The 13278-nt window shown below is 69.6% G+C and overlaps 1 protein-coding gene across 1 annotated transcript in view; it reads left to right on the top strand.

The window, feature by feature from the left end:
• Positions 1–819: 819 nt before the first annotated feature.
• MNEG_6798 (hypothetical protein) overlaps positions 820–13278 on the top strand; it is a gene marked incomplete at both ends in the record, with an annotated part of 16721 nt that continues 4262 nt past the window's right edge. Inside the window, 25 exons of the mRNA XM_014044728.1 lie at positions 820–897; positions 1040–1331; positions 2167–2499; positions 2587–2753; positions 2931–3684; positions 3864–4113; positions 4347–4461; positions 4621–5118; positions 5341–5590; positions 5832–6050; positions 6214–6391; positions 6594–6648; positions 6820–6918; positions 7132–7373; positions 8271–8460; positions 8635–8808; positions 8983–9041; positions 9291–9659; positions 9931–10489; positions 10652–10936; positions 11181–11351; positions 11527–11592; positions 11744–11881; positions 12143–12486; positions 12648–13084. Coding sequence (XP_013900182.1) covers positions 820–897; positions 1040–1331; positions 2167–2499; positions 2587–2753; positions 2931–3684; positions 3864–4113; positions 4347–4461; positions 4621–5118; positions 5341–5590; positions 5832–6050; positions 6214–6391; positions 6594–6648; positions 6820–6918; positions 7132–7373; positions 8271–8460; positions 8635–8808; positions 8983–9041; positions 9291–9659; positions 9931–10489; positions 10652–10936; positions 11181–11351; positions 11527–11592; positions 11744–11881; positions 12143–12486; positions 12648–13084 — 6322 coding nt within the window. The remainder of the gene's footprint in view (positions 898–1039; positions 1332–2166; positions 2500–2586; positions 2754–2930; positions 3685–3863; positions 4114–4346; positions 4462–4620; positions 5119–5340; positions 5591–5831; positions 6051–6213; positions 6392–6593; positions 6649–6819; positions 6919–7131; positions 7374–8270; positions 8461–8634; positions 8809–8982; positions 9042–9290; positions 9660–9930; positions 10490–10651; positions 10937–11180; positions 11352–11526; positions 11593–11743; positions 11882–12142; positions 12487–12647; positions 13085–13278) is intronic.

The following is a 13278-nucleotide window of genomic DNA, read 5'->3' as shown; positions in this document are numbered from 1 at the left end:
TTTGGCAAGAAGTTCGGCGACGGCTCCGGCTGAGCGGGCAGGTCCGCGCAGCCGACGGCAGGGCCCTGTGGTGCCCTTGACTGCTGCGGTGGCTGCTGCTGACACAGCATCAGCGGCAGCATTGGTATCCGGAAGCGGCGGGCTGTTGCTGTGGGGCAGTTTCGGCTAGTGGCTCCCTGGTTGGGCCACCCACTCCCCGCATAGCTTATCACGCATGGCGCATACGCGCCCCCGCATTGCTGATCGAGCAAAGGGGCAGCTGCGCCGCTTGGCTTATCATGGCAAGGTGCTCCCGTCGCAGCCGCGCACATCTTTGTTTGATGCGCGTTCGTGACTCAGCGCCGCTGACTTGTTCCAGTCGTGTTGACTCTGCTTGCGGCCTCTGTTATGCGATGGTTCGTACCCGTACCTTGATGTCACCAGCAAGTAATTCACATGATTTAAGTCGGAGAGAGGGAACTCGCAGCAATCACTGCATGGGGGCGTACCGTAGATGAGTTGAGGGGATTGTGGGATGGCCCAGGGAGTGGGTGGGGTGACGGAAAGGGAGCAACCCGTAGCTCAATTGGGCCCACATGCGTATGGTACCTGAATCACCGCCCATGTTATAAACACCACAAGCGCGTGGACACAAACGCCGCGGACACAGGCCGACCTACGGTACGGTAGCTATATATCCAACTTATTCTTTACGGCCTGTTTATTTTCAAACAAGTCAGCAACCATGAGGATAACGAAAACGACGGGAGCTTGTTGCAGTTCATAACTATGATCTGAGAGCAGCTCATGTGCACGGTGCAGCCCGGTGCACTATCAGCCATGGACGAGCACGGGGACCAGCGATTGTTAGTCCTGGAGCCGCAGGAGTTGAGCTTTACTGGTGTGCGGTTTCACAAGGTGCGCCCTGCAGCGCACAGCGTCGCCTTTGACAGGCGGTTCAAAGTGTGTGCCGCAGCCAACCAAGGCAGGCCTTGCCCTGCATGCTGTGGTCAAGGTAGGCTGACGTTTACTTCATCCTGCCACCTCGTGCACCAAGCAGACGTATGCTCAGTCAGTGCGCCTGACCAACGCAGCTCGTGCGCCGCTTGAGGGCGAGATCCGGGCCGGCAGCAGCGACCGCTACGCGATCACGCCGCCCACCTTTCGCCTGCGCCCCGGCGAGTCGCTTGAGGTTGTGGTGAACCTCAAGCTGCTGCGCTTCGGGCAGCGCCAGAAAGCGGCGGAGCAGGGGCAGCGGGACTGGTTCACCGTCAAGCTGACCAACTTTCCTGGCCAGGATCAACGCTTTTTTGCCACCTTTTTCCTGGACCCATCGGAGGCCCCGGGCAGTAGTGGTGACAGGCAAGTATCAGGCTTCTTACTGTTGAAGCATGCATGGCCGGCTGCAGTGGCTGATGAAGGGGTGAAGATGCATGCCCGTTAAGAGAGCGGCCGAATTGTTCTGCTGACCCATTTTCAACACACACCTCTGGCTGCGCCGCATGCGCAGCAGGGGCCGCAGCCCCGCACGCAGTCCCCGCGGAAGTCCGCTCCCCGCGTCTTCCCCAAACCTCAGTCGCAGCGCCAGCCTGCAGCCGGGCTGGGCCGGGCAGCAGAGGCCAGAGGCTTCTGCCGGGCTTCTGCCTCGCCAGTCAGCCAGCACCCAAGACCATGCCAGCCCTCCTCCCGACGGCAGGGGTCGGGCCGCGGATGCTGGTCTGCTAGGCGCTATTGGCAGCAGCGGGGGTGTGCCCGGCAGCAGCGACTCGGTGGTGCGCAGCCCGCCGCCGCAGCAGCGTGCGGCCCTGCTGGACAGCGTCGCGCTTGCCGTGCGCGGCGGCGGAGCGGCGCGGCAGGTTCTTGCTGGGAGCGACGCAGGGAATGGCGGCGGCGCTCGCATAAAGAAGAGCGTCAGCTTTGCCGGGCCGGCACCACGACAAGACCCCCCGGCAGAGCAGCAGGAGGCCGGCGGCCTTGCCGTGCAGGATGGGAGTGGTGGCCGAGACAACCCCTTTTTCAAGTGGGGCGACACGTTCCTCAGGCGGCGGGAGCAGCTTGCGCGTGTGCATTCTCTGCCTGCCAGGGAGTCCGCGGCCATGGCACCAGCAGAAGCGGCATCAGCGGCAGCGCCAGCCCCGTCGGCGCCACCGCGAGCGTTGGACGATGCTCAACCTCTGGAACCTGCAGCTGCTAGCAGCTCCCTGGCATTGCCTCAGAGTGGGCCGGCACCCGCGGCGGAGGAAGCAGCGCGTCCGCCCGACCTGGTGGATGGCTCCGGGCTGAGGACGCTGCAGGAGCGTTTGGAGGCGGACAGGGAAGAGGTGGCGCACCGGCTGCGCGCGGCAGCGGGGCGCCGGACGACCAGCAATGCAGGTCTGGGGCATGAGGTTGCAGCAGCTGAGCAGCAGCAGCAGCAACAACGGCAGCAGCAGCAGCAGCAGCAGCAACAACGGCAGCAGCAGCAGCAGCAGCAGCAGCAGCAGCAGCAGCAGCAGCAGCAGCAGCAGCAGCGCAAGTTGAGTAGCTTTGAGCAGCAGGAGAGCGCACAGCTGAATGGATTAGGGTGGTCAAGAGGTGCCTCGAGCACGCATGCAAACCACACTACAGGCACTGACGCCGGCACACCGGCCAGCACGCAGCCCTTGGGTGGGGACGGCAGCGGCGGCAGCAGCGGCACACGGGGTGCGGATGCGCCCGCGCTGCCGCCGGGCATAGCGGCGGTCGTGGCGCAGGCAGTGGAGGCCGCGTTGCAGGAGGAGCAGGCACGCCAAGAGGTGCGTGCCGCTTCGTGCACGGCACATTGCCTTGACTGCCTCAATGCCGACATCAAGCACTTTGCTACATGCTCGTTTCAGCATGTTTTTGCTGCAGTGAAGCTTGCATCGAGTGCGCCGTGCGCGCTGTGATTGTTCGAAGTGCCCTCCCCCCCCCCCCCCCCCCCCGCATGCTAGGAGCGCAACCGCCGCGCACTGGAGCTGCTGCTCGCAAAGGACGCGTCAGTCCGCGCCCTCGAGGCCGAGTGCCAGCAACTGCGGGGCCAGCTGCAGGAGGCGGACGGGCGCGCCGCTGCTGCTGAGGAGGCCGCCTCGCAGCTGCGGGCTGAGGTGGAACAGGAGTGCGCCCAGAGGGCCGCGGCCGAGGCACGCGCGGAGGCCGCGGCCGCTGCGGCCGAGGCGCTAGAGCCGCGAGGGGGCCGCGGGGGTGGCGGCGCCGGTGCAGCTGTGGGTGGGGCCGACGGCCGGGACGCGCTGCTGCAGGAACAGGCGAAGCAGCTGCTGCGGCTGCAAAGGGAGGTGGGGTCTCTGGCCGAGCAGCTGCGCGCCGCACAGCAGCGCGCCGCCGAGCTCGAGGCGGCGCCCGCGGCCGGCGCCGTGCGGCTGCGGCGCCCCGCATCGGCGGCCAGCACGGACGGCTCAATGGGTGTGGAGCCCTCCCTAGACGGCGGCATGGCGCCGAGCGGCGGCGCCGAGCTCGATCGCGCCGCGTTGGCGCGCCGCGCGCGCCAGCTGGAGGGCGAGAACGAAGCCCTCCTGGCCCGCGTGCGCCTGGCCGAGGCGGACGCCCGCGACGCCGCCGGCGCGGCGGCAGCTGAGGCCGCGCGCGAGGCGGGGCGGCTGCGGCAGGCGCTGGCGGAGCGGGACGCTGAGGTGGCGGGGCTGGCGGCTGAGCTGGCTGTCGTGCGCTCCGCGGTCGACGCCGGGCCAGGTGCGCGTGCCGGATTTGTGCTGGCCAGGGCGGAAATGCTCTTGGTTTGGGCCCTGCCCTGCGCGGCTGGGAAGGGCGCGGGTGTGCTCTGCCAAACTTTTACTGCATTAGGAACTTGCATACAAGGGCACCTTTTGAAGTGTGCGCGCCTGCCTGCCTGCCTGCTCCCAACTGGGCAGGGTCCGACCCCGACGAGGCACACTACGCGCAGCTGCTGCTGCTGCAGCGCAGCCTGGCCGACCGCGAGGCCGCGGTGCGCGGCCAGGCGGAGCGCCTAGCGGAGCTCGAATCGCAGCAGGCACTGGCGGCGGCGGCGGGCGGCGCGGCGGCTGCGCGGCTAGCGGAGGCGCGGCAGGAGGCGGAGGCGGCGAGGGCGGAAGCGCGGAGGGCGGCGCAGGACGCTGATGTGGCGCGGATGACGTCGTGCAGGTGGGCTGGTTCCGACAGTGGCTGCGCAAGTGTCTGGTTCTGTGTGCAAGCTTTCGTTTTTGATTTGCACTCTGGTACACCGTATGTAAATTATGTTGCAATCCTTGCTCTTGACTGCTTGCGTATGTCTGGTAAGGGGTATTGCAGTGCTTAGCATCAGAGCCCGTCGTGCGTTGCAGACGCCGCCGCCACCTGGCTTGACCGGTCGGGCCCCATTCCGACCGCCCTCGCAGGCTCAACGCACGCGTCAACGAGCTGGTGCTGGGCAGCCAGGGCTCAGAGGCGCGCGCGGAGGCGGCAGAGGGCGAGCTGCGGCGCGCGGCCGCGCTGCACGATCGAGAGGTCAAGGTGGGGGAGGGGGAAGCGGCCCGATTGCAACCTGCCCAGTCCGCGACCAGTCTGTGTCCAGAGGCAATCGGGCTAGGGCCCCGCTGTGGACGCGGTGGCCTGCGGAACAGGTTGAGCTGTAGCTCAGCACCCATGAGTTCGTCGTGCTCCGCCCCGCAGGCCCTGCAGCGCCGGCTGGGCCAACAGGCGTCGCGGCGCAGTGGCGGCGGCAGCCCCTCGCGCCGGCGGGGCAGCCGCGGCCCGGCGCCCGCAGACGCCGGCACGGCCGCCTCGGATGCTGCCGAGCGCTCGGACGACAGTTGCGACGACGGCGGCGGCGGCGCGGGGGACGACCAACTGTGCGCTCCCGGCGCGGCTGCGTTGGCGGCGGTGGCAGTGACTAGCAGGCGTGCGGAGGCTGAGGGGTTGGGGCGGCCGCTGGCGATATACCAGGCTTTGGACGACGCCGAGCAGGCCGTCGCGCTGCTGCAGGCGCGCCTCCTGGACACGACCCGCGCGGCCTCCGCGGCGCAGCGCCAGGCCGACGCGTCCGAGGCCGCGGCGGCGGCGGCGGCGCGGCGCGCGGACGCGCGGGAGGCGGCGGCGCGGGAGGCGGGGGCGGTGAGGATCGCTGAGCTGGAGGAGGCGCTGGCGCGGCTGGCGGCGCGCGGAGACCTGGTGAGCGCCTCGATGCTGTTTTGATTACGACTTGACGCTCCAGCCATCAATCGTATTATTGACGTTGGATCGGGCACGAGAATCTGCAGGGGCTTGGGGGCTTAGAGGCAGAGTCGCCAGGATGGCGCGGGACACAGCACCATTACCTTCCGGCACAGATTCCTAGCTCCCCATCGCCGCGCACCCCGCACGGGCGGACCGCTCCACGACGCGCCCGCACAGGAGGCGCAGGCCGCGTCGCTCGCCGCCGAGGGCGCGTCGCTGCGCTGCGCCGAGTCGCGCCTCACCGCGGAGCTCGGCGCCCTGCAGGCCGCGCTGGCGGACGCGCGGCGCGACGCGGCGGAGGCCAAGCGCGCGCTGGCGGGGGCGCGGGACGCGGAGCAGGAGCGGCTGGTGTTGGAGGTGTACCCGCTGCTGCGGGCGAGCTACATACTGGCTGCCGCCGCGGCGGGCGGCGGCAACGGCGGCGAAGGTGATGCTGGGGGCGGCGGGCAGTTACGGTGTGTGTGGGGGGTTTGGATGGGAGAGTGCTCGGCTGATCTGGGCGGCGCAGCGGCGCCAAGCGGCTGACTTGGCTGCGGCGTGCCGTTTGTAAGCATGCAACGACATGCCTGCTGTAGGAGCTGCAGGTGCAGTAGGAACACAGACCAGCAGCCCTGCAACCCCCTGCGGCGCACTCACGTGACAGAGCAAGCATGCACGCGTGGCCGCAGGCTCCCTGCCGCCAGGCCTGGTGAAGCTGCCCGAGCGCATGACCGCCGACGAGCGCCGCAGCGCCGCCGCGGCCGCGCGCGAGTGGGAGTCGGACAGGCAGCGCGCGGCGCTGCTGCTGTCGCGGCTGGCGGACAGGGCGGAGGCCGCTGAGCTGGCGCTCGCGGAGGCGCGCTGCGGCGATGGGGCAGACTTGGGCGACAGCAGCCTCGTCAGCGTGGGTGAGTGGCCGCGCGCTGGGGTGGGCCGCGGTGGCGGCGGCGTGACGTAGAGCATGCAAGAATGAACAGACACACTGCAATGGCCACGGTGGGAATGGCCACGGTGCATTGCCAAGTGCCCACAGTCGCGAGTGCCCGCGCTGTGCGCCGCGTGCACCCGCAGGCGGCGCGCCGTTGCCCCGCAACAGCAGCGCCCCGTCCCTGCTGGCCCCTCGCGGCTCGCAAGGCGGCCGCTCGCCGCCGCCGCTGAGGCGGGCGAGCGGCGCCCTGGTGGACCTTGGCGGCAGCCTCGATGCGGCGGAGAGGGCGGCGATGCTGGAGGCTGAGCTCAACGCAGCCAGGTGGGCGGGGTTGAGGGGTGGGGCCTACACACGTATAGCCGGTTTGCGCGCAGGATGTTTGAGCCGGCTTTTGGCGCGGCGTGCTTCTGAGCGAGGGCGTCTTCGCTCGAGCGGCGACAGCAGCCGTGACACGTCCACGTGCCTCGCCACGCAACGACCCCGCAAACTCGTTGCCGGCTGCGGCGCCGCGGCGCGGCTGCAGGGAGAGGCTGCACCTGGCGGATGTGGAGTCAGCACGCCTGACCATGCAGCTCCAGGTGCGGCGCCTCCCACAGCCGGGAGCCCGCCGCCCGCCTGCGCTCGCGGCACGCTCAGGGCCACCGCGCACCACCTGGCACGGCCGCACGTATCGGGCCGCGGCCGCACGGAGGTTTCGGCCTCGGGACCAATTCATGACCCGATGGGCCTGCGCCTGCCCGCACTTGCAGGCGGCAGAGGGGCGCGTGGGGGAGGCGCACGCGCGCCTGGCTGAGGCAGAGAGGGAGGGCCAGGCGCGGGCGGAGGAAGCTGTCAGGGAGCGGGCGGAGGTGCGGCACCTCGCGCAGCTGGGGTTCGCGGGGTTGTCGGGACGGGGGGTGACGCGGTGCAATTCTGGGGGGGGGGGGCGTGGGCCGAGGGACCCTGCTGTTGCAGGATGGACATTGGTGTATGAGAGGAGAGCCGCCATTTTGTTGGCCGTTCATATGCTGAGACTCTGGATGTGTGTGTCCGTTGCGCATGAATCTGCCTTCCCTCAAAAGGCCTCCCGCTCGGCGGCGCGCGAGCTGGAGGCGCTGCGCGGCCGCGTGGCCGACGCCGAGCGCGCGGCGGACGCCGCGCGCGCCGCGCGCGCGGAGGCGGAGGTGATGCTGCGGGAGGCGCGGGAGGAGGCCGGGCGGCTCAGGGCGGGCGCGGCGCGCGCGGCGGGGGAGCTGGCCGGGCTGCGAGCCGCGGCGGCGCAGGAAGTGGCGGCGGCGCGGGACGAGGCGGCTGCGAGGGCGAGGTGAGGGGAGGATTCCACTGAACCGCGTTGTGGGGTTCAGGGTTTTGCAACTTACTCGTCGTTCTCCTTCTGGATAAAAATTTATGTGATTATATTGCAAACATTGGCAAGTAGCATGCAGTGTGCACATACTGGAGTGTGCTGCCTGTGCAGGCTTTGGGTTACACTAAGACAGGGTGTGAAGGAGGATTCCACCAAAACCAACCCCAGTAGCCGAAGCGAGACCGTGTCCGTACAGCCCCCTAGGCGACGGATGGGCAGGCCCCTGGTGCTGCTTTTATATTTTATTTAGGTCGACACGTGCCTCTTCAACTTCTGGGGACCTCGATGACGTGGCAGCGTGGCACCATTTACAATTCCAGATGGGTTTTGGAGGGGTACATAAGCAAACACCTCCCCGTCCCATGCACGCACCCTGGCAGCCCCAGCCAGTCACCAGCTCCGATCAGGTTGCTACACAAGGCGCAACCTTGCAACCCTAAACTAGTGTTGCTCTCGCCCTTCACATCGGCGGCAAATTCCCCCATGGGTCTTGTACACCCGCATCTCCCCACCCCAAAAGAAGCGGGCCTGCCGGCAAGCTGTGCTCGGGGTCACTCCCTCAGTCTGAAACCTGGGCCGCCGAGGACAGGCAGTCCACTCCCGCCCCGCCAGTAGCTTGGGCGGTGAAAATGGCTCGACCATGCGGTCTGCCAAGGCCGGGCGGCCTGGCGCCATGGGTGCTGCATATTGCTGCAATGGAACTCCAATGCAAAATCCGATTGACTTTTATTTGCAGCTGATTAGCAGGGGGTATGCGCACACATGTGTGTGCGTGCAGCAGCTATTTGTCATGTTCTCAGTTCACGCCGCTGCACCTCACACTCGCCAAACCCCACCGCAACCGCCGATGCCCAGGGACGCGGAGCGCGCGCGCTCCGAGCTCGAGGAGGCGCGCCTGCAGCAGGGCGTGCTGCTGGAGACCGTCGAGGCGCTGCAGGCCGGCTCAGAGGGCGAGGCGGAGCAGGCCGCCGCGGGGTTGGCAGCGCGGCTCTGCGCGGCCAGGGCGCGGGAGGGGGCGCTGGAGCGGCGCGCGGGCGACCTGCTGGTGAGGCCCGGCCGCCTGCAAACCTTGCTGCTGCGGCAGGACCGCGCCCCGGGTTGGGCGATGGGCGTCGGCCGATGCTAAGCGCCTCTACAACGTGTCGTGACAGTCTTGGATGGGCGACCCAGGCGGCGCCGCTACACCCTGCGGACCCTGTCGCGCTGCCCTCACACACAGGCCGAGTCAGCCGCCCGGGCCCGCCAGCTGGGTGCGCTCCAGTCTCAGCTTGACGCGGCGCTCGAGGAAGCGGAGCGGCGCGCACGTGCGGCGGCCGCGGGCGGCACGGCGGCCGACGCAGCGGGGCGCGAGGCGGAGGAGGCGCGAGCGCAGGGCCGCGTGGCTGCAGCGCAGGTGATTGGGAAGGATGTTTGTTCCGTTCGCTCCTGTGCATGGGTGCTTGATGCGCTGTTGCATCACCTGTCCGTGGCAAAGGTCCAATGTCCATAACAGTGCCAGCGCCGTGCCGGATTTTTACTCACTCTTGCTGAGCCACTGTCTGCCGCCCCCCCTGCCCCTTCGCCGCAGCTGGAGCGCGCCCACCGCGAGCTCGACTCCCTGAAGCAGCGGCTGGCAGCAGCAGAGGCGTCCGCTGAGGGCCTGCGCGAGGCGCTGGCCGGCTGCCACGCTCGGCATGCCAAGGAGCTGCAGAGGCGAGTTTGATACGTCACGGGCTGGGGCTGCTTTGGTGCCAGCCAGATTCGTGTGCATCCGGGGTGCCTTCATGGGCGGGGCGCCTGAGATGGGCGAGCACAGTTGACGTGCAAAGCAGGGTGGAGCGCGACCAGCGCCGGCGCCTCGACTCGTGTGATCTGTGTTGCTGGCCGCCGCTGCAGGGAGCGTCACGAGGCAGAGGACGCGCTGCGCCACGCGGCGACGCAGCGCCTGCTGCAGGAGGCGCCGCCGCACGAGTACGCCGCGCGCTGCGCCCACGCCTCTGCGGCGCTGGAGCAGCTGCTGCAGCTGGTGAGGCAGCACGTTTGCGGCGGCGGTGGCGGCGGGGGCGGTGGCGGCGGCAGCACGGGCGGAGGCGTGTTGATCAGCACGGGTGGGAGCGTGTTGAGCACTGGCACACGGCGACGGCAGTCGTCGGCTGCCGGCCGCGCGGCGCGCAGCAGTAGCGGCGGCTCTGCGGAGGGCCCTGTGGCGCCGTGGCTGCTGGTGGTGGTTCAAAAGCTCAAGGCGCTGCTGAAGGATTCGGACAGGTACGGTCGAGGGATCGGGATGCTGCTGCACCGTGCGCGTTTGCACAAACAGGGGGATGGGGCTGCGAAGTCGGGCCGGCGGCGGGCGGCGGCCGGGGCTGCGGGGCGTCCGGCAGTCCGGTGTGGGGTCTGTGAAGGGTATCCGGCACGCCACCTCTTGTGGGGACAAGCCTGTGGCTGACTTCACCTTGTGTTGATGGCCAATGAAATCCATGTGTATGTGTTGCAGCCTTTCTGATGTTCGACCATCCATTGACAATCCACGGACCAGGCTGTACCTGCGGGCACTGGGCGAGGCGTCCCTCACCCAGGACCGCGCGGCCGCCGCCACGCTGCAGCTCGCCGCCGCCCGCGCCGCCGCCGAGCGCAGCGCGGCGCGCTGGGAGGCCGCAGAGGGCGCCAACGCTGCGCTCACGCTCGCGCTGTCGCGCCGCGGCGAGACCGCCGCGGGCCACGTGGCGGAGCGGCTCTCGCTGCAGGCGCAGCGCGTCGGCACGCTGCAGCAGCAGCTGGGGTCCGCGCTGGAGTGCCTGGCCGGCGCGCGGTCCGCCGCAGACGCGGCGAAGTCCGCAGCCGCGGCGCAGCGCGCGCGCGGTGATGCGCTGGAAGCGCTGCTCGAGGCGTCCCGCGCTGAGGCGGGGGCGCTGCGGGCGCAGGCCGCGGCGGCGGCCATGGAGGCGGCCGGCACCGCGGGGGCGGCGGCCGGCGCGGGGCCGGAGGAGGCGGTCAAGGCGCGCGATCTGGAGGTCATGCGGTACTTTGACCGGCGGCTGGCGGCGATGCTGGGGGCGGGCGGCGAGGCGGGCGGCGCAAAGGCGCTGACGAGGGAGGTGCGGCGTCCATGGGCGCACGACGTTGGTCGGGGGGGCGGCCGGGGTGCATTGCTCGCGCCAGGGTTGGCGCACTCAGCCTCTGCAGCAGCACCGGTCTCAGGCCCCTGACCCTCGGTAGCTCTTATGATCTCGCACCACGAACAAACCCGACACGGGCAGGTGTGCGCCCTCAAGCTGTCCGAGAGCCAGCTCATCGCCTCGGAGGCCTCTGCCGCCAAGCGCGCCGATGCGGCGGCCCTGCGTGCGCAGCGCCTGCAGGCCGCGCTGGACGCCGCGACGGAGCGCCTCGCAGACCACCAGCGCGCGTGGCAGCGGCGGCAGCAGCAGGACGAGGCCGGGGCCGACGGCGGCCCCGCGTCGCAGGCCGCGCGCGCCGCGGCGCGGGCGGCGGCGGCGGAGGGCAGGGCGCACGAGCTGCAGGATGGCCTGCTGCAGGCGCGGCAGGTGCGTGGTGCCGCGGTCGGGGCGCCCGAACTTGACCGCCTCATCTGCTGGCTCTCCCAGCAGACGTGCGCACCCAGCTCGCCTGAACGTCATCATCAGCATCATCATCATTGTGATCGACATCATCACTCAACCTGGCCGTGTCCGACAACGCACCGCGCTGACCTGCCTGCACTGCTCTGTGAGCAGTGGTCAACCCGCGCACGAGCAACCATCACAGCACGGGCCCGTCCCCCACCCCCAGGCCCTGGACGCGCGCGAGCTGGAGGCTGAGGAGCTGCGTGCCCTGCTGGAGTCGGCCGAGGCGCGCGCCGCCCGGGGCCGCCAGGAGGCGGAGGCGGCGCTGCTGGCGATCGAGCGAGATGCGGAGGCGCGCGCGGCGGGGCGGGAGCGGGCGCTGAGGGCGGAGGTGGAGGTGAGGCAGGGACCGGTGATTCTTGAGATATGCCTGATAAGAACTTTGACCGGTCAATACTTGACCGCTGCCTTGGTCACTCTATCCTTGAGGGCCTTTCTAAAATTCCAATGAGGACACGTACATAAATACACACGTGTCATGTGTATTTATGTATGTGTGCTTCTCTCTGCAGGCGCTGCGGCACCAGGTTCGCGAGGAGGCCGAGGCTGCCGCGCAGCGCGCCGAGGACAGGGAGCAGGTGCGGGCTCGCGGTCCCTCAGTGCTGGCTCGCCTGCAGGTCAGGCCCCATCGGTCCGCCCGCCCTGGAGCTGCACGCGTGGACAGCCACACTCATTACCATAGAAAGCCGGAACCCCAGACGCCCCCTGTGCATTCGTTGTTCCAAGCAGGAGTTCCAAGCGGCCGCGTCCGAGGCGGCGGCGGAGCTGGTGCCTGTGACAGCGCTGGAGGAGGCGGAGGCGCACTGTGCGGCCCTGGAGGCGCGCACGGAGGGGCTGGAGGCTGAGCGCGACGCGCTGCAGGACAAGGTGTGTGTGTGTGTGCTTGTGTTTTTGGGGGGGGGGGGTAGGTGAAGCGCTCAGGAAGCGGCTGCTGAACACGCTCGAGTGTTTGTGGCTTAGCCTCGCCACAGTAGATTGAGGATGGAAAACACGCAGCACTGCGGCCAGTATGCCAGCCCCGGCCCCGGCCTCGGCCCCGGCGGACACGCCAGATGCGGCCCGTCTAGTGCCTAACGGGATCACCCGCACCTCCTCAACGTCGCGTTGTGTTGTGGGCCCCTCCCGCAGGTCACCGAGCTGGAGAGGCGCGTGGCGGAGCTCCAGGACTCCACAGACGTGACTGGTGCTGCAGTCAGCAGCCTGGAGGCAACCCTCGAGCGCATCGAGCGCGCAGAGTCTCTGGCCCGAGACCGCGGCAGCGGCGCGCACCAAGGCCGCGCCCTGGACGGCGCTGTGCAGAATGCGCGGCGCCGCGGCTCGCGGTCGGACGGCGGCGCCGGCGCGGCGGACGAGGCGGGCGGCGGGATGGACGGGGCGCCGCAGCCGGCGACGCTGGCGGGGGTTTCGCGGGAGCTGGTCCGCAGCCAGATGGCAGCTGCCGACCTCCAGCGCAAGATCAGGGTCGCAGCCAGGTGTGAGCACCGGGGTTTCAAGGCGGGCCGCGGCGCCGCACACCCAAGCTCGCCGTGCACTACACAACGCTGCTGCTCTCCCCCGGAGCGCCACGCTGCCAGCTGCACTGGACATCTCACCACCAATCCTTGCCTTGCTCCCTGCCCTTCAAACCCCCCAGGTCTGAGGTCGACCTGCGCCAGAAGCTGACTCAGCGCGACGAGCGCGTGGCAGAACTCAAGCAGGAGCTCGCCGCGAAGAACCGCGCGCTGCTGGAGCTCCAGCGGCGCGGCGCTGACGCACCGCGCCTCCAGCGCAGCGCCAGCGGCGCCCTCGCCGGCAGCGGCGGCCTGCGGCGGCCTTCAGCGTCGCCGGGCGCCTTGAACGCCAGCGCGGGCGGGACGGCTGCCAGGCCCGACGCGACGGGCGCCGCGGCGGCCTGGGGCGGCGGTGACGACGGGGACACCCGGGAGCCCTCACCGCTGTCGAGGGCTCAGTCTGGCGTCTCGGCGGCCGCGGCCGCGGCGGCTGTCAGCGAGAGGCGCCACCTGTCGGGGCAGGTCGGGCAGCTGAGGGTGCAGCTGGCCAAGCGTGACGCGGACGTGCAGCGCCTCGAAGGTGGGTACGCCCTGGAAGATGCGGCTGTGCCTGCCCGGGGTGACGAGAGAGAGGGAGACAGGAAGAACGGGATAAAGGGGGGCCTCCATGGCAGCAGTCGAAGAAGATGGGATGTCTGCACGGCGGTCGCCACAAGCTGCGGCGACCGCCCCTTACGCCAGGCAGCGCCCCTGATCGCACAACCCCCCGTGATC

The sequence above is a fragment of the Monoraphidium neglectum genome (genome assembly GCF_000611645.1).
Source record: "Monoraphidium neglectum strain SAG 48.87 unplaced genomic scaffold scaffold01141, whole genome shotgun sequence".
NCBI lineage: Eukaryota > Viridiplantae > Chlorophyta > Chlorophyceae > Sphaeropleales > Selenastraceae > Monoraphidium > Monoraphidium neglectum.
This window is presented reverse-complemented; position numbering and strand designations above follow the sequence as displayed.